The sequence below is a fragment of the Kwoniella newhampshirensis genome, chromosome 5, assembly GCF_039105145.1.
Source record: "Kwoniella newhampshirensis strain CBS 13917 chromosome 5, whole genome shotgun sequence".
Lineage (NCBI taxonomy): Eukaryota > Fungi > Basidiomycota > Tremellomycetes > Tremellales > Cryptococcaceae > Kwoniella > Kwoniella newhampshirensis.
In genome coordinates, this window is record NC_089959.1 from 620100 (window position 1) to 638503 (window position 18404).

The 18404-nt window shown below is 52.0% G+C and overlaps 6 protein-coding genes across 6 annotated transcripts; 5 read left to right on the forward strand and 1 right to left on the reverse strand.

The window, feature by feature from the left end:
- Positions 1-394: 394 nt before the first annotated feature.
- On the forward strand, positions 395-1800 carry IAR55_002817 (uncharacterized protein; the record flags this gene model as incomplete). Its single annotated transcript, XM_066945928.1, has 7 exons — positions 395-440; positions 499-572; positions 631-652; positions 705-897; positions 966-1208; positions 1264-1595; positions 1658-1800. 7 exons carry the CDS (start codon positions 395-397, stop codon positions 1798-1800), a joined length of 1053 nt encoding a protein of 350 aa, XP_066803429.1.
- Positions 1801-1844: 44 nt separating this feature from the next.
- On the forward strand, positions 1845-5145 carry IAR55_002818 (uncharacterized protein; the record flags this gene model as incomplete). Its single annotated transcript, XM_066945929.1, has 7 exons — positions 1845-1850; positions 2209-3639; positions 3693-3714; positions 3772-4024; positions 4075-4780; positions 4841-4888; positions 4942-5145. 7 exons carry the CDS (start codon positions 1845-1847, stop codon positions 5143-5145), a joined length of 2670 nt encoding a protein of 889 aa, XP_066803430.1.
- A 697-nt stretch (positions 5146-5842) lies between these two features.
- IAR55_002819 (uncharacterized protein) lies at positions 5843-7733 on the forward strand (the record flags this gene model as incomplete). Its single annotated transcript, XM_066945930.1, has 3 exons — positions 5843-7126; positions 7248-7479; positions 7600-7733. The coding sequence occupies 3 exons, from the start codon at positions 5843-5845 to the stop codon at positions 7731-7733; spliced, it is 1650 nt and encodes a 549-aa protein (XP_066803431.1).
- A 184-nt stretch (positions 7734-7917) lies between these two features.
- IAR55_002820 (uncharacterized protein) lies at positions 7918-10918 on the reverse strand (the record flags this gene model as incomplete). Its single annotated transcript, XM_066945931.1, has 11 exons — positions 7918-8026; positions 8087-8290; positions 8347-8471; positions 8524-8794; positions 8847-9135; positions 9193-9489; positions 9547-9651; positions 9701-9955; positions 10007-10082; positions 10132-10504; positions 10560-10918. 11 exons carry the CDS (start codon positions 10916-10918, stop codon positions 7918-7920), a joined length of 2463 nt encoding a protein of 820 aa, XP_066803432.1.
- A 1364-nt stretch (positions 10919-12282) lies between these two features.
- On the forward strand, positions 12283-15071 carry IAR55_002821 (glutamine-fructose-6-phosphate transaminase (isomerizing); the record flags this gene model as incomplete). The annotated part of the gene is made up of 13 exons (XM_066945932.1): positions 12283-12289; positions 12352-12459; positions 12521-12808; positions 12867-12884; positions 12936-13093; positions 13145-13298; positions 13350-13580; positions 13638-14423; positions 14473-14534; positions 14582-14637; positions 14691-14776; positions 14829-14951; positions 15001-15071. The coding sequence occupies 13 exons, from the start codon at positions 12283-12285 to the stop codon at positions 15069-15071; spliced, it is 2148 nt and encodes a 715-aa protein (XP_066803433.1).
- Positions 15072-15760: 689 nt separating this feature from the next.
- On the forward strand, positions 15761-18049 carry IAR55_002822 (HAD hydrolase, family IIID; the record flags this gene model as incomplete). Its single annotated transcript, XM_066945933.1, has 12 exons — positions 15761-16260; positions 16410-16629; positions 16782-16904; positions 16974-17028; positions 17088-17172; positions 17224-17365; positions 17425-17462; positions 17521-17575; positions 17650-17709; positions 17779-17850; positions 17909-17959; positions 18020-18049. 12 exons carry the CDS (start codon positions 15761-15763, stop codon positions 18047-18049), a joined length of 1431 nt encoding a protein of 476 aa, XP_066803434.1.
- Positions 18050-18404: the final 355 nt, after the last annotated feature.

Below are 18404 nucleotides of genomic sequence, written 5' to 3' on the forward strand. Positions count from 1 at the left end.
CAGTGAGATGGGTCGTCGTGATTGGGAGAGATCTCCTTCTTGACCGGAACAAGGTTCATCTTATCTCGGGTAACTGGGTCGTAGCTGGCTTTACGTAAGAGTCGGTGAGTGTTTGGTGGAGAATCGTTCTGGCGGTGTACTACTACTACCTCTGCTCGCAGTATACGATGCACTACGCATGGACTGGTAGCAGATTGGGATATACCTCCATCAGAGTCCAGGACATCAGGCGTAGGATAATTCAACAATCAAGACGGGAAGAGTTGCAAGAACCTCGACGTAACTGCGGTGGTCCCTTGCTTTGCCCCGCTGGTGGAGGGGAGGTGATATCTGACATTTGTTGCGAGGTTTCAACAATCAATCATTCTATCTCTCACCCATCCAAATGTCGCAAATGACACAAGCTTCATCGTCTCTACCCACTAAAGTGGTCACGCTAGGTGAGCTGAGCAATGTGTGTCTGTCGATCCCGTTCATCAGCTGATCGAAGACGAGCAGAACATCTCATTCTTGATACATTCACGCGCGTGGGCGAGGACGATGTTGAGCGACCTGTCGAGCAGCCTGACCAGGTGAGTACGGTCTCACACTGGATCCGGTCGCGTTACTGAGGCTGTATACGGTACGCAGATCGGAGGAGGAGGTACGTATAGTGAGTGACATACTTCACTTGCCGAATCTGAGCTGACTCCACTATGCACCAGCAACGATTGGCGCACGAATTTTCCTTCCCCCCTCTCGTGTCGGTATGATCGTGGACTACACCCCCGAGACACTTCCCTCAGAAATTCAGGATACGCTCAAAGGGTACGGCGAGGACGTCTGGTTCTTTCGAAGAAGACAAGACGGACATCCAACTGCCAGGGCTGTGAATCGGTACAAAGGCCAGGTGAGGGGGTACGTCCAATAACATGTTTTGATTGACTGGACCGTCGTGATTGAGGCTGATTCGACGTTTGGATCAGGTTCGAATACCTCACCAAGCCATTACTGCTGACTCCCGAGTCACTGAGCGGTACACCGTTCGAAGACCCGCTCCCATCCACCATCCATTTCATTTCGTATCCTGCTCCTCGCGCAGAGAAGATCTTGTCGGAAGTGAGAAAGTTGAAAGCGGCGAAGGGATGGAACCCCAAGATCGTCTGGGAACCTGAGGATGAGGCGTTGGAGGATTTGAGATCCGTCGCGAGCGAGTTGGACGTTATCGGGTGAATTCGTCGCATCAGTAATCTAAGCAGGCTTCAACCAGCTGACACTTCCCAGACCCAACCATAATGAGGCACTTGGACTTTTCTCACTCATTTGCCCATCTTCATTCACAGATGACGATATCAAATCCACTCTCACGCGAGTCTGTCGACAACTAGCCTACTTGCGGCCCAGGGTCGGCGCAGTCATCAGAGCCGGTCATATGGGTTGTTGTTACGCTTCGACCGAGACAGAGGGTTATAGACCCGAGGTGAAATGGGTTCCGGCGTACTGGAATGAGAAGAGAGAAGGGTATAAGGAAAAGGTCGTCGATCCGACAGGGGCTGGTAATGCTTTTATGGGAGGTTTGGCGGCTGCTCTGGATGAAGGCAACGACTTGGATGAGGGTGAGTGGTCAGCGGAGTGGGGCCAATCGCAGAGCTGACCCTTACCCATGCGACTTGTGCAGCGGTCAAATGGGGTAGTGTAGCAGCATCCTTCACCATCGAGCAGAATGGCTTGCCAACCTTGACCACGGGGCCAGACGGGAAGGAGCTGTGGAACGGCGAAGATCCCCTGGAGCGGTTGAAAAGCTTGAGATGTAAACAGTAGTCATAAGTAGGACGATTATGAGATGAGCTTCCGCGATACCATACATGTCTGTATGTTCGTCTGCGTATAGCTTAGCTCGCTACTTATATGGTACTGCTCACCGCGGAGTCGGAGCCTTCACGACGCACTGACCTCCGCCGCGGTCGGAGGGCGAAAGGTGACCGTTCTAACCGATGCTTCGTCTCTTTCGGTTCTCTTCTTCCTCTTTTCTCGTCCTTTTTCTTCCTCACAACAGCCATCTTGTACTACCATACAGCGTCCTCCCCACCCCTCTACCAAGTGTCTTGCAACCGCCAACCTGATCTTGTCTGATCTTGCGACCGCCACCCCTACTGACTTTTCCCACTACCAAACAACCCAGGCACGTACAGTACGAGTACCTCCACCTGAAGCTGTTGTTTTCACTAGATTCCTATATTCCTCACCATGACCACTTTCAATGACATTGACAATCATGTACTCACCCCTCGGTCGATACCTTCACCTGCACTGATCACATTTGACCCTCCTCTCCCTCGTCTGGCCCTTCTCGACCTTGACGAGTCCCTTGACCAGATATCTGTCGGGCGTGTACAGGACGGTTTTGTGGGAGGAGAATTGGACCCTAGAGCAACCGCATTTGTTCCGGTTTCGCATCCTAACTCCAGAAGAAGGTCAACCCTACGCACACCTGACCCCGTCCTTGTGATCACACATGACGACGACGACGACGACACAAGGACGCAAGCTCTAGGATTGCAGTTCGGACTCTACACGCACTCACCATCACCCACCCGGCTAAGCACTCCCAGTCCTTTGTCTCCCTCCGCGCTATCCTTCAATTCGGCCTCACGTAGTCCTGCACTCATCCCGATCTCGTCAAACTACGATCGACCATTATCTCCTTTGTCATCGACTCCGGGTCTCACTCCTGATTCATCCCAATCTATCGACTGTAGTCGCTCTATCGGACTAGAACAGAAATACGAACAGACACTATCTGATCTACCTATTGTGTACACGAATCCTCAGCATCTCGTCTCGCTCTTCAAGTGTGACATCAAACCTTTCGCTTTTCCAACGGTTGCTGCGGCAGAAGCGGCGGGGAATTGCGACGTCAGACTCCCTGAAAGGGTTGAGAGGTTGATAGCGCTTGACGAATCCGACGACGAGGGCGAAGACGAACGGCCTAACGTATCGGATCCTCAAGACAAACACAAACTCGGGAGAAAGATAGACCTGGGATACATTCATCGAAACACCACTTTGATCGACTTGTCCGACTACGACCAGAGTCAAGACGATCTGACCGACATCGAGATGGTAGACAATTCCCTAGTTGATGTTTCGGACAGTCCGGTTCGGGCTTCAAGAGTGATGTACCCCGAAAAGGTGCGAGAACCTCAGAGACGCGAGCGGCAACCTCCCCAACGACTCTATACTTCTGGATCAAGTCAAAGCTCGCGCTCATCCACTCTGGCAAATGATGATCACCCAGCCCAACGACTGGCAGACAAAATCGGGCGAAGTACCTCTGGAATCGCATTTGACTATGACCGCATGTCACCATATACACAACTACTATCCCAACCTTCAGCTCGCGTGACAGTCCCTCCGTCTCTTATCTCCCCCAGTCACCCTGATACACTACAAACTACAATAATGCGATCTTGGATCAAGACGGAACCAACGGCGGAGACCAAGCAATATATCAAGAATATCTTGCAGACACTGACTAGGGTCATCAATGGGAGATTTGGCTCGGGTTCGAACAGCAAACGGTTCAAAGTAGACGTATTTGGAAGTGTCAGCTGGGGTGGGGATACGGGAAAGAGCGGTGATCTGGATATGGTAATATTAGTGAGTGTGCAGTGATTGGAGCAGATATGCGGAATGAGCTGATGGTTTTACAGGATACACAACTCCCACAAGGTTGTGAGTCATGGTATCGAGGCTCGATGTATGATCACCGCTGAAGTGACCGTGATGCAGATCATCCCTCTTTATGGCGCATTGCACCCGATGACACTATGACCACACCGAGCAACAGCCACAGGGTTCCCAAGGCGATTGACGGACTTCCAGGAATCTATCACACTTATGCCCTTGCCGACTGCCTAAGGAAAGCGGGTATGGGCGAGGTGATGCCTATACCTGCGGCCACCGCTCCTATCGTCAAGTTTGTAGATGCCATCCATCTCAAAGGTTGGCAATGTGATATCAACGCGAATGACCTGGGAGGGTGGTAAGTTCTCCCTCACCTTGTTGCACCTAAGCTGACATCGCACTCGATAGGTACAACTCATCCCTCATTCTGCAGTACTGCTCGATAGCCCCACACCTGCTTCGCCCTATGATCCACACTCTCAAGCTGTGGGCATCCGCCCAGGACCTCAATGATCCATCCGGCTCCAAAGGACCAGCAACCATGTCGTCCTACTGCATCACCCTCATGGCCATTGCGTACCTTCAACATCGAGGATGTCTCCCCAATCTCCAAGCGAACGTAGAAGTACCAATTCCGTGTCGACCGGCCGATACTTCTGATCTCGATTCCATCTGGGTATCGTGGAGTAAAGATCAAGGCATTCGAGCGCATGTAGCATTTGACCGTTCACCACCACCTGGTTGGACGTCCCGTGAGCCAAACTTGGTTGCAGCGGATGCGGTCCGAGGGTTCTTCGCCTTCTTCTCCCAAGCAGAACCATACTCTCCTCACGCTGATCGCTTCGATTATGACAAGCAGATCATTTCGATACTGCAAGGTGGAGTCGCCGCCCGTGCTAGAGTACAAGGCGCAGACAAAGCCGAAGACGACAGACAGCGACAACAAATGATCCGTTCCGGGTACTCAATGCAGATGATCCAACAAGTGATGGGCGACCAGAAGAAAAGACGTCTGATGGACGAGGAGAATATGGGGAAGGGGGATAGAGGTATACAACCAAAGAACTGGTCGGAAAGGCAGCTGGTCGTTCAAGATCCGTTCTTGTGGCAGAAAGTGAGTCGCGTAGAGAGTCATGCAAGCGACATGCATCTGACCGATGCTTCACCATGGCAGAATTGCGCCGGCGCCATGTCCAAGACGGGTCTGGACAGGTGGTTAGCAGTAAGTAGCTTGGTGGTTTCCGATCGGAACCAAGCTGATATTTCAAGCGGCAGGCTGTCGACATCGCGCACAGTCGATTACAGAGCACTGGCACCTCGGCAACACTTGACAACCTGCTATTGAATCTGAGCCCTATGACCAGTGGCATGCCGCGCCGAGGTCGAGGCGGCCGAGGTTCACCATCGCCTTCGGTATCGTCCAGGGGCTCGAGGGGTCCTAGAGGAACACGAGGTGGAGGACAGCTGTTCCGGGTCTAGAGGTGGATGAGGCTGCGGAACGTTCGGAGCAGAGATAGGTCAAGTGGTACCTTGACATCTCTGCGTCGCAGCAAATTACCCAGCATTGATTATTCCCCTGATCGAATCTTGATATGTAACGATTCATAACGTTGCCTGATGCTTATCACGGTCGGTCCTGCAATCTGTGGGGGTGATCATTGTTCGATCCACCCATTTTGCATGATGCAGGTTGGGGGAATAACCTTTCCGGTTAAGGTCCGCCCTCGAACCACCCGACGTGAACAGCGACAACGACAGCGAACACAAGAGGACACATGAGCTATCTTTAGAGCTTACACTTCATACACAAGACATCGTATCACCTGGCAGCCACTTGAGAGCGGACTACTCGTACTTTATCAACTGCCACCTGAACCCTCGCCCTAGTTGTGCGCTGTGTTCCACAACACTGGGATCAATTCAACAAACATCATCCACATGCAGACACTGTCTCTGTCTCGAGCCTTGGTTCTCCATTGACCGGATTTGACAACCACCTCCCGCAGCAGTTTGCATCTCTGCCGTTTGTCCTCCTTTCCCATCTCTTCTAGCAGGCTCCACTGTGATCATGCATCGATAGCCCGAGGACCTTGTTTTCATCGTAAGTGAGAGCCCGAAACACCTCTACACCGCCTCTAAGTCGTCATGACTGACCCTCCTGTGTCATGATCATCAGATGAACACCCTGAGTCGACTCGACTCCTACCTCTCTTCCTTCCTCCGACCCCCTCGAGCGCCCCTTGCTCCGCCTGCCCGACCATCCACTCCACCATCTCCAAGCCGTCCATCCGTCTCTCCTCGCCTCTCGAACTTGCCTCCCACACCGAGGTCCAAACGACGTACTCGACCACATCGTCGTGCCCCACCCACATACTCCTCCATCAAAGTCCCGCCACCGACCACACCGTTACTGATCCGGATCGCACTGGTACTATGGTCGATCTTATTGAGTTTCTGGACGAGTCTAGTGGGCGAGACCAGAGCTGGTCGAGGGAGGAAGAGAAGACGGCGAGGGAGGGGGAGAAACGGTGATCAGGCTTCTTCAGTAGGGGTTCTGCGCGAATTGGGCGAGAGGGTCATGGCAAGTGCTGGAATAGCTACGACTGTAGGGGAAACAGAGGGAGAAGGGAGTGAGGCAGAAGCAGAAGCAGAAGCGGAAGCAGAGGCGGAGACAGAGACGGAAACGCCTTCAGTGGCAAGTGCCAATTCGACGGAATGGATAGATCCAGTCACAAGAGGTCCAGAAGGTCAGGACAGCTTGGAAGAACCACCACCCACAGAAGACGAATTCCTCATTCCCAACACAGATCCAGTCACCGAGGGACTTTCACGTCAACCGGACCCGAATTTCAGTTTCAGACTTCGTTCGGCTGTATCGACCACACCGAAAAAGACGAGGATCGATACAGACACAGATTCCAATACGACCACTCCGCAATTCAAAAGACAACCTTCTTTATCATCCGCTTTTCGACCCTCCCCACCACCCACTTCGATCCTTTCCAACCCTCTGTCCAGTCCACCACCATTGCCACCAGCCGTTGGTCCAACGCACAAGAGGACTGCTTCGGGAGCCCGACTGCTCGCCAATCCAATATCGACATCCTTACTCGACCCTTCTGTACCTGCTCCATCATCCAATGCCGCCTCCTCACTCTTCCGAAAAGCTTCACCACCCAACACTGGTCCAGCAGGGAATCGGCCACATCATCAGACCCCTTTCCATCTCCCGAAAACGCTGATTCTCGATCTGGACGAAACGTTGATCCATTCGACGTCGAGACCGTTGGCGTATTCGGGGAGTTCGGGCGGAGGTGGGATTTTGGGGCTGAGTTTGGGTGGATTGGTGGGTGGGAAAGGCAAGGGGAAAGAGGGACATGCGGTGGAAGTGGTTCTGAATGGGAGAAGTACAATGTATCACGTTTACAAGAGACCGTATGTGGATCATTTCTTGAAAAAGGTGAGCGGAAAATGTCTTTATCGACGGCATCATCGCGCCCCTGTGTCGTGTCGTCTTGATCACTTGGCCGGCCACCACGCATTCCCGCTTGAGCTCATGCTGACGTACACACCACGCCAAGGTCGCACCATGGTACACCCTCGTGATCTTCACCGCCTCCATGCCAGAATACGCCGACCCCGTCATCGACTGGTTGGATGCCGGTCGGAATCTCTTCGCGAGGAAGTTGTACAGGGACAGTTGTCATCTGCAGCCGAACGGCAGTTACATCAAGGATCTGAGTCTTGTCGAGGCGGATTTGGCGAGGGTTTGCTTCATGGACAATTCACCGATCAGTTATAACTGGAATAAGGGTGAGTCAAGCGCGTTCACTCGGTCTTGGCGGACACGGGGGACGTTTTCAAGATGCTTCGGTCCTCAAAAGGGATGGTTTGTTGATACTTTCCTTTTCATGTTCCCCTGGACGTCTATAGCAAATGCCCTGCCGATCGAAGGATGGACATCGGATCCCAACGACGAAGCTCTTCTCCATTCGATACCGGTCTTGGACAGTTTACGATTCGTGAATGACGTGAGACGCGTATTGGGTATAAGAGGATTCAGTTAGATCGTTACAGGGCACCCTTGGGAAGGGCTGGGAAACGTAGGATAACATGCATATCATCAACGTCGATGGACCACAATCGATACATGACAGGTCTACAAATAACAACAAGACCAAGTAGGTTTCATATGACGTTACAACGATCCAAAAACACCCAAGATAAAATAAACGGAATCATCGATCACAACTAGTGGGATACGTATTGGAAGACAAAGGATACTTCTGGTAGACCCAGTTCTGCTCGAAGGAGATCATCGTGCATCTTGCCCAATTCGGAATTCGGGAAGTGGTTCCACCTAGAACACAAATCCAGGTCAATGTCTATGCGATGGAGGAGACACTACCACCAGACTCACGTGCTAGCATCACCGTACAATAATGCGGGGGCTTTGACAAATTGCTTGCCATCCCGACATCGTTTACATTTGTACGTGTCGTGGGTGTCACATGCTGATTGTGGGTTGAACTTGAACAGCTGTCGCAGATCGTCCTGCGTGAAATGTCGTGCAGTGTCCTCCGCTTCATCGACGACACAAGCTGACAGATTCTGTTTCTGGCATCTAGACACGTACATAGGTTAGCCCACCTCCCCGGAGGCAAGATCAAGAAAACCCACTGTCGCTGGAAGATCTTCTCCTCGATTGTACCCGTTGTCTGGAATCGGTAGACAAAACACTCCTTCTTTTGTCCATCTCGCCACACACGAGCAAGCGCTTGCTGATCACTTGCTGGGTTCCAGTCCTGCACAACGACGTCAGCTATAGATATCACGGCTAAAGATTGATATGCTTACCGGGTCGAATAGGACAAGACGATTCGCGCCGATCAAATTGATACCACACCCACCTGCCTTGGAACTGAGGAGGAAGACGAACTCCTTGCTTTCCGGTTCGTTGAATCGAGCGACAATCTTAGATCGCTTAGGCACCGACATGGTACCATCGAGTCGCAAGTAACCGTATCGCTTGTTGCGACAAAGCTTCTCCATCAGGTCGAGTGTCTGGGTGGCATTGCTTATCAACACGATCTTGTCGTCGGTATGTTTGTTGATATGGTCGAGCATTCTGCAATCTTTGTCAACGAAGTTTAAGGTATTGACCTGTCTCGACTCCTCACCTCTCCAGCACCACAAATTTGCCCGAATACTCGCAGTTGACCGTTCGATCCCTGCCCTTGCCCAGATACTCGGGTGGGAGCACGTTCTCACTTCCAGGTAGATCGTCTGGAAGGGTCAGCAGATCGGGATGATTGACTAATTTCCTTAGCAGGCCGATAGCCTTGAGCGGTTGCGAGTCTTTGCCTCGGAGTAGTCGCTGTACATCTTTCGATGTGACAAAGAGATTGTATAGTGACGCCTGAAGGGGACTGGGTCGACAGAACACGACATGCTCGTACTTGACCGGTACTAAGAGCGGGAATCAGAATGTCGGTCGTCAAGCAACTCAGAGTCGAGATCACTCACAATACTTGGACAACAAATCGTTGGTTCTTCTGATGATAAACTTGCTGACCAATCCGCCAAGCTCCTTCAGCTTCGCATCACTCTCTACTTTGTCCTTGTCACTCGCATCGGCGTCTCGGCCTCGCAAAATCTTCGACTCAAAGTTCTTCTTGAAATCGCCCTTCGACCCAAGGTATTCCGGATTGGCGAAGTTTAAGAGTGCAAAGTATTCTGATAAGTCATTCTGGATTGGTGTGCCGGTGAGAATGACACGACGTTGGACCTTGAGGGCGGTGAGAGCTTGGAACGTGAGGGTATCTGCAGACAGGTCAGTCGAATTGTGCTTTCCGTCCGCGCATGATATATCAGACTCACCAGCATTCTTCAATCGATGTCCCTCATCGGCCAGCAGTAGACCGATCTCGCAGTTCGCCAATTCCTCTTGCAGTGTTCGTAAGGTTTCATACGATACGATCATAACTGCGGTCTGTCGGCTGGGATTCCAAGTGGCTGCTGCGATGAGACCCACCTGGTAGAGTGACATTTCTGCCGTGCGCCTGCACCCATCTCCTCACCGCAGGAATGAGCTCTGCCTTTCCTCCTTTTCCGTCCACCACCATGGGAGCGATGGCACCCACACCAAGCCATTTGATGAGTTCGTTGGCCCAGTTGCCGACGAGAGATGTAGGGCAAGCGATGATGACCTTCTCGCAAGTCGGCTTTCCAGCGATAGGTGACTGTTTGAGAAGGGTCCAAAGAAGGGCGATACACTGAAGAGTTTTGCCTGCGCAACAGTCAATCGAGTACACATACAAGAACCGGTCATGACACTTACCTAGACCCATTTCGTCGGCCATGATGCATCCCCACGCGTTGGACGCCAGCAGCCCAGTGGTACATCGATACAAGAACTACATAAAGGTCAGCTTGAAAGACTAGGTGCACGACTGTGACACTCACCTTGACACCCTCGATTTGGTGAGGTCTCAGAACCTTTGCCAACCTCGGGTCAATGACCACCGGCACCTTGACTTCCTTTTTGTCTTTCTTGACGTCCACGATACCCAAGATCGACTTTAAGCTTCTATGCGGTCCCCTGGCTTCTTCTTCTTTTTTTCTCTGGTCTTCCTCTTCTTTCGCGGCGTCAATCTCCTCGGGCGGTGGTCGATCGTCAATTGTTGGATCGAACAGAACGATAGCGGTGTCAGACATGGGATCGTGCAGTGGTCGAGGGGTGAGCGTGGGATGCCGTCTTGCTCCTAGCGAGGCGTGCGAAAGGGAATGGACGATCGGTTCAGAGCTCTTTGGAAGAAACATGACAGGTATAGAGAAGCTGAGAGAAGGTGATGTCAGTGATGAGCATCAGCGATATCAGGATATACACCCACTTCTTGGTGAACACAACGGTCTTCTCCTTTGGCTTGAAGACTGGGAACTTTCGATTGCACCATTTGGCCATATCGCCCAAGACACCATCCTCTCCATACTCCTTGTTGCCCATCGCAAACTTGCCCTTCTTGCTGGGCTTTGCATCTCCGTCGCTATCACTATCATCATCGCGCCCACCACCACCCTGTCCCTTGTAAGACACTGCTTTCCTCTTCCGAGCGGGAAGGGCGAGATCACGTTTCGATGCGAGTGGAGTGGGTGCTTTGAACGGTTTTGAGACGAGACCGAACCCGCCAGACGTCGCTGATGTGAGCGGTTGATCGCCAGGTTTCTGATTGGTCGGTGTCCGCCGGAGCATCTTGACGTATCAAAGATGCAAGAAAAGATGCAACAAGATCTAGTTCAAGTTGTGTGAGCGAGGATCAAAGAAATGAAATGAACAATCAGATCCAGCGGCAAATGTTTTCTTCCTGCTTTGAATTCTCAACTGTGCTTAGATTCGGTTTAGCATGAAGCAAGTCGCGTCGCAGCAGCAAAACCCAGGATGACTGGACTGCAAGCACCACTGGGTCCACCACGTGGGGTTCACGCCGCGAGTGATGTGGCAATATATGGCAGTTTTGAGGCTGTGAGCATCATTGCTTTCCTTTCTGATATGATGCGTTATCACAGAATAGCCCGTTGTTCGTGTTACCCTGAGAGGGCGATGCTATTATCGAGAGAAGAATGACGACAACCCCCGTTCTTTTTCTGTATTTTGTCATAGCAGTGTCAGTCAACTGCTGCCCTGGATAACCAAAAAGATCAAACAAAAAATAAAAAAATAAAAATAAAATACAAAGCTCAACGGCAATAGCAGTAAACACATCTCCTTGGTATTCTTTGACTTAGCAGGTGAAACTTGTTGCAAGCCAACATCTCTTTGTCGTATCCCAATCACTCACACATATTCCCCCTTTTCTCCACCTACCGAGCACGTCTTCGATACCCACACATCATTCACCCACCCCAAACCCAGATCACAACCACGCCCTCTTTTCTGTGTCTGGAAAACGCAACGCGACACGGACACGAGCCTACCTTTTCGGCTTCTTCTGACGTCGTTTGTTATTCGGTCCTTTGACTACCTCGACATCTCACTCGACCATTGCATACACAACGCTGCTTCCAACACTTCACCCTTTCACAACTTGACTTGACCCGCAAACAGTGTCCGAGTCTTTCACAAGGTGAGTAGAGACGCTCCAATCACCCTTGTCCCGCTCTCCCGCGGAAGAGCACAGCACCACGCTTGTACAACCAGGCGAGGCTACCAGACTGTGCTCTATCCCATCTCGTCTCATAGCAATAGCAAACGCCAAGCTGTAACCCTCATCCACGGCCCTTGCCATAGCATGAGGGAACAGCCATCTCAAAGACGCGCTGACATTCAACCTTTCCGCCACGCCTTGCACATCTCCCTACGCACATATACTCGCGTTACCGACAATACTCTCGACATCGCCTCTCCTGTTGTCCCTTGAACCCCCTCCTTTGTCCCGAACGTTTCCTTCTCGTCCATCCAACGGCATCTCCTTCCGCGGTTCTGTTTGCTTCCTTTCTTGCTTCGCCCTGCGTAAACGTCCCTCCAATTCATTTCTGTGCGGGCCACAGCTATTTTACCCCTTTCAACCCTGCATATCTCCGATCGTTCATAAGCCCTAATCGCAACTGCCTCTCAATATGTGTGGTGAGTCGACCATCTGCACTTCTGGCGCGGGAACTGCAGCTGCTCATCTGATAATCACGTAGGGATTTTCGCGTACTGCTCTTTCCTCTGTGAGAAAGAGAGAAAGTATGTCTGTGACGTCCTGTGCAACGGTCTTGCCAGACTTGAGTACCGAGGTTATGATAGTGCCGGTTGGTCTCTCCCCCACCTCGTGATATGCAATCCCTCTCTGACTCTTGCCCTTACAAACAGGTATCGGAATCGACGGTGATGAACCCGGCTCTCCCATGATCCTTTTCAAGGAAGTCGGCAAAGTCGCTGCTCTTCGAAAGCACATCGCCGAGGCCGTAGCATACCCTCCTCCTTCTGATGAGCCCAGACACGCGACCAACGGGAACTCTACCAAGATCGACATGAACAAGGTGTTCCTCAGTCAAACCTCTATGGCTCACACTCGTTGGGCTACTCACGGTGTTCCCAGCCCCTTGAATTGTCACCCTCACGTCAGCGATGCTTTGACAGAGTTCAGCCTGGTGCACAGTGAGTGACCCCGGCGCTGGAGTACAAGGTACAACGCTGAAACACTCTCAATGCGTAGACGGTATCATCACCAACTGTATGTGATCCGAAGTGAACGGCGCGTGGACGCAGCTGACCAGTAACCCAGACAAAGAACTCAAGGTCGTTCTTCTCAAGCGAGGCTACACTTTCCACACCGACACCGACACCGAGGCCGTCGCCGTTCTCTGCAAGTACGTATGGGACAGTCAACCTGCCAAGCGACTCAACTTCACCGAGCTCGTGAAGACTGTCATCAAAGAGCTTGTACGTTGGATTGTGACTGTTTTGCTGTGACCATGCTGACCAGTCGTAAAGGAGGGATCTTTTGCTTTCGTGTTCAAGTCTGTCCACTTCCCCGACGAAATTGTTGCCGCCCGACGAGGATCCCCCCTCCTCATCGGTGTCAAGACCGACAGGAAGTTGAAGGTTGACTTTGTGGATGTTGAATTGCCCACGAACGAAGACCGAGGTGAGTTTCGATGTCTCCTCAGCACCAAGTCAGACTGACGCCACCGCTCAGTCAACGACGCCGACGCCAATGCTCTCCTCGCCGTACCCAGCGCTGTCAGCGATGGTCGCAGTGCCGTTGGTCCCAAGCTCCGACGATCCCAATCCCGCGCTTTCCTTTCCGAGGATGGCATGCCCCAACCCATCGAGTTCTTCGTTGCCTCCGACGCCAGTGCCGTCATCGAGCACACCAAGAGGGTGCTGTACCTGGAGGATGATGACATCGCCCACATCGCTGAGGGAGGTGAGCATAGATCGGCAATAAAACACGTGCGATATTGATAATGCTTGTTTTTCGCAGAGCTCCACATCCATCGACTCCGCCGTGACGACACCGTCTCTTCCGTCCGAGCCATCGAGCATCTCGAGATCGAACTCGCCGAGATCATGAAGGGACAATACGACCACTTCATGCAGAAGGAGATTTACGAGCAACCCGAATCGGTTGTCAACACCATGCGAGGCCGAGTGAACTTTGATACCAGGGCGGTCATGCTTGGTGGTCTCAAGGCGTACTTGCCTGTCATCAGAAGAGGAAGGAGGTTACTATTCGTCGCTTGTGGTACCAGTTACCATTCTTGTATCGCTGCTCGACCCGTCTTCGAGGAGTTGACGGACATCCCGGTGGCTGTCGAGTTGGCTTCCGACTTCCTTGACCGAAGGACTCCCGTATTCCGAGACGACGTCGCCATCTTCGTGTCCCAGTCTGGTGAAACCGCCGACACTATCCTTGCCATGCGATACTGTCTCGAGCGAGGAGCTCTTTGCTTGGGTGTAGTGAATGCCGTCGGTTCTACCCTTTCTCGAGAGACCCACTCGGGTGTGCACATCAACGCTGGTCCCGAGATCGGTGTTGCCTCTACCAAGGCTTACACCTCTCAATATGTCGCCCTCGTCATGATCGCTGTCCAACTGTCCGACGACTCGATCTTGAAGACCGCGCGACGACAACAGATCATCGATGGTCTGCACGATGTTCCCGCTCAGATCAGAAAGGTGTTGGCAATGGACAAGGCGTTGCAACAGTTGGCCAAAGACATGTTGGCCAAGGAGAAGAGTCTGCTGATCATGGGTCGAGGTTATCAGTGTGAGCTCTGATGCCGTGTTCAGCGAGACGCTTCGCTGACTTGAAACAGACGCTACTTGCTTGGAGGGTGCGCTCAAGATCAAGGAGGTCTCGTACATGCACAGTGAAGGTGTAAGTCCTGTTCTAATGCATTCTAGTATGCGCTGACGACTCGACAGATCTTGGCTGGAGAGCTCAAGCACGGTCCCCTTGCTTTGATCGATGAGCACCTCCCGTGAGTACTGGCGGAACCTATCTGAAACAACAAGGCCGACAAATACTTCACAGTGTCATCTTCATCATGACCCGAGATTCGCTCTACCCCAAGGTGCAATCCGCTCTTGCCCAGGTCACCGCTCGAAAGGGTCGGCCCAGTAAGTGCAATGAGAACCTTTGCGTGGACTCGGCTGATGAATCCACTCCTAGTCATTATCTGCAACGAGGACGACGACAATGTACCTCACAACGCCAAGGTCATCCGTGTGCCTCAAACTGTCGACTGTCTCCAAGGTCTCATCAACGTCATTCCTCTCCAGCTTTTGTCATATCGTGAGTCTGGCGGCTCCGGTAGTGTCGTCGTGTGCTGATGCTTTTCTAGACTTGGCCATCATGAACGGCGTCGATGTCGACTTCCCCCGAAACCTAGCCAAATCTGTCACGACCGAGTAAGCATGTGTCGGGTGTCGGTTAGTCAGCGTTGCCAGCCAGAGTCTGGACAGCTGGGGTGTGGATAGGGAGGGGGAAGCGAAGAGTGGTGTGCATGTGTCGGGTGTCGGTTAGTCAGCGTTGCCAGCCAGAGTCTGGACAGCTGGGGTGTGGATAGGGAGGGGGAAGCGAAGAGTGGTGTGCATGTTTCGACTGTTTCAATCTTCTTTCTGTTGCTGTTCTGCTCCGTCAAGTCCCTCAGATAGTCCCTCTCCTCATGGTCCAACGCATTTGCTCAGTGATGTACATAATGAGTTTTGTGCGGTGCAGTAGCGAGACTCCAGTAGCTCAGGATCGTTTCGAAAGGGTATTTGAGACATGGGTATGTCACCGCTGTATGGCAAAGAGAAAGGGCATGTTTCTCAAATTCATTACGTAATCGAGGTGAAGACGTTTGCCACTCAGTCGCGTCAAACGGTGTAGACATCCTTTGTATCGACGAGAACAAAGAAGGGTTCGCAGAGCGGTGAAAAGTTCTTGAGAGTCAACTGTTGTATTGCTCTTCCTGAATCCCCTTTCGCTCTCTCAACTCGACTCGACCGTACGAACGAAGATCACCACACCGCTTCGGTCCATTCGTCACTCAGCTCCGGAAACTCTTTCTACATTAAAGACTCTCCTCTTCGTCAGTTGACTGAATCACCCTTGACAATATGACAGACCTGGATCCAAGTCAGAGCACGACTACCCCCTCCTCATCTTCTTCATCTTCATCTTCCCTTTCCTCTTCGGCGCCAACATCAAATCCATCCCCATGCTCTGATATGGAACCTCGATCACTCATCACGGCTTTACCAGACATGGTGACTTCACCCTTGTCTCCTCCCTCACCGTCAGATAAGAAAAAGCCGAAATTATGCCATTCTACCAATGACGAGTCTCTCGTCGAGAAAATGGAAGTAGTTGAGGAGTCGTCACCATCATCGCAAGCGCAATCCAAGAACGCTGACATCGGAGGAAGGTCCGAAGCTCCAGGGGACACCGAAGGCGAAGCGGACGGGGTAGAAAGCGGGGAAGACAAAGACACAGATGATCTGCCTACCTTCTCGGCAGTTCCGTTGGACGAGGAACTGGAGGTGAAGGAGGAGTGGTGGGAACTGAAGATGCAGTGGTCGGGGAAGACTTTTGAGCTGAAAGTTGGTGGGAATGATATGTGAGTGGATGGGGGTCTGACCAGAAATGCCTCATTCATATGACCCCCTTTCATCCCGCAATCGAACTTTGGCCACGTCTTGTTTTCTGCAGTACACATGCTTGGCATCTCCTCGGCACCCAGACGCTAACATACCTGCTCCCACCCAGGGTATACGACTTTCGCCATCTGATCGAAACAACAACCGGTGTCCCTCGCGACAATCAGAAACTCATCGGACTGTTACCCGGATCCAAGGGCAAGTTGGGTACAGAACACGATGCGAAACGATTTGCGACTCTGGGAGTGAAGAAGGGCGGCAAGTTTGTGCTGGTGGGGACGAGGGAGGAAGAGAGGTTCAAGGATCCTATAGAGGGTATGAGGGGAGAGGTAAGTGGGGTGTTGAGGTTCGGATTTCGCGAATCATGACTCTGTCGAGCGATTTGGCATTGTGGCTTCTTGGATTCGAAGTGTCACAGGGAAACGGTCGGGCGATAGACGTTGGTTTCCCTAGATCCAGGCTAACGATGACTTGTCTCAAGGTCACCGACGACTTCGATGTCCAATACTCCAACGCGCCCACGCAGCCAAAAGCGGTAGCTCCGGCAGATGATCCGAGGAATAAGAGAAAGGTCCAAGAGATTGTGAAGAAAAGTCCAATCACTGTGAGTTGGCGACTCACTCGACTGAGCATCAAAGTGGCCGGAGTGCTGCTGACATTTCGGCCCTGTCAGTATATCAACGAGCCTCGAGAAGGGAAAAGACTCTTGGTCCTAGATTTAGATTACAGTGAGTCATGCATCCCGTGCGGAAACAACGGCAGGAACACATCTAACCTCACCCAACAGCCATGGTCGATACGAAACCACTGATGAGTGGTGCGCTTCCCGCTTCCGAATGTGCTCGACCGGGTCTGCACGAGTTCCTTGAGAAGTATGTGCAAGTCTTTGCGGCGTGCTTCAAAGCTCCGCTGACTAGCCTCAGGGTGTATCCGTTTTACGATATCGCAATCTGGAGTCAGACAAGCTGGATGTGGCTGGAAGCCAAGCTGGTGGAGCTGGGTGTCGTTGGAGGAACACACGAATACAAGATATGTTTCGTGGCGGATCGGACGACGATGTTTCCTGTGAGCGTTATCTATGACGTCGAGTGACGCAACCGTAACGGAGCTGACCCTTCGGACAGATCTTTATACAAAGGAACGGGCAACCATACAAACACGAGTGAGCCAAGCATGTCTCGGTTGGAAGGGGGTGGATCAGCTGATGACAGTGCGATCAGGGTCAAACCGCTTGCGTACTTTTGGGCTTCCAACTCGAGCTGGTCCGTGAAGAACGTGAGTCGGGGTCTTTAGATCTTGACAACATTCTGTTGGTTGAGCCGCTGAATTGATCGCTGTTCGTTTCGCAGACCATTCACATTGACGATCTGTCGCGAAATTTCGCTCTGAACCCAGGAGAGGGCTTGAAGGTGAGTGGATGTGTATCTTTATGCGCGGGTTTTTTTTGTTTGGGCTGAGATCTCGTCGGCGTGCGCCAGATACGAGCCTTCAACAGAGCCGGGCACCGGGAGGGAGAGGCCGATAGGGAGCTGTACAGGCTAGGACAATATGTAGGTTCTTTTGGTATGCCCACGATCATTCGAGCTTGGGCTAACGGAAGTGAGATAGCTCGTCAACATCGCGACTGACGTGGATGACTTCACCACCATCAATCACGGCGTGAGTCATGGTGTGTGGTGTGGTGAACAGGACCCTCGCTGATCCTTTTCTGTTGCTCAGGACTGGAAAACAACCGTTCCTCGCCAGTGAAACGTGCTGTAGATCATGAGAGACAATCATGAGAAAGAATCACATCAACGGCGTTCGACCTTTGCGACACTACTGTATCACCATCAATTGTAGATACGAGATTGCGACAATGTGCATTAGACCAATATGATTCATCCCATAGTGAACGATATATGCCAGTCTTGTGGCTGTGCCAAATCCATTTATTTCCAGTGGTGATCGCCGCTTCTTGAGTGTTTCAGGAAGTGGAGGTGATCCAGCCAAGTCTCAAGTAAGGATTGAAAGTGGGCTTGTGCGGCGATTGTTGGGGGATGTCAGACAAGCACAGCTCGGGAATGTGTGGGTCGATACACACACAACACAGGATGAGTGGGCG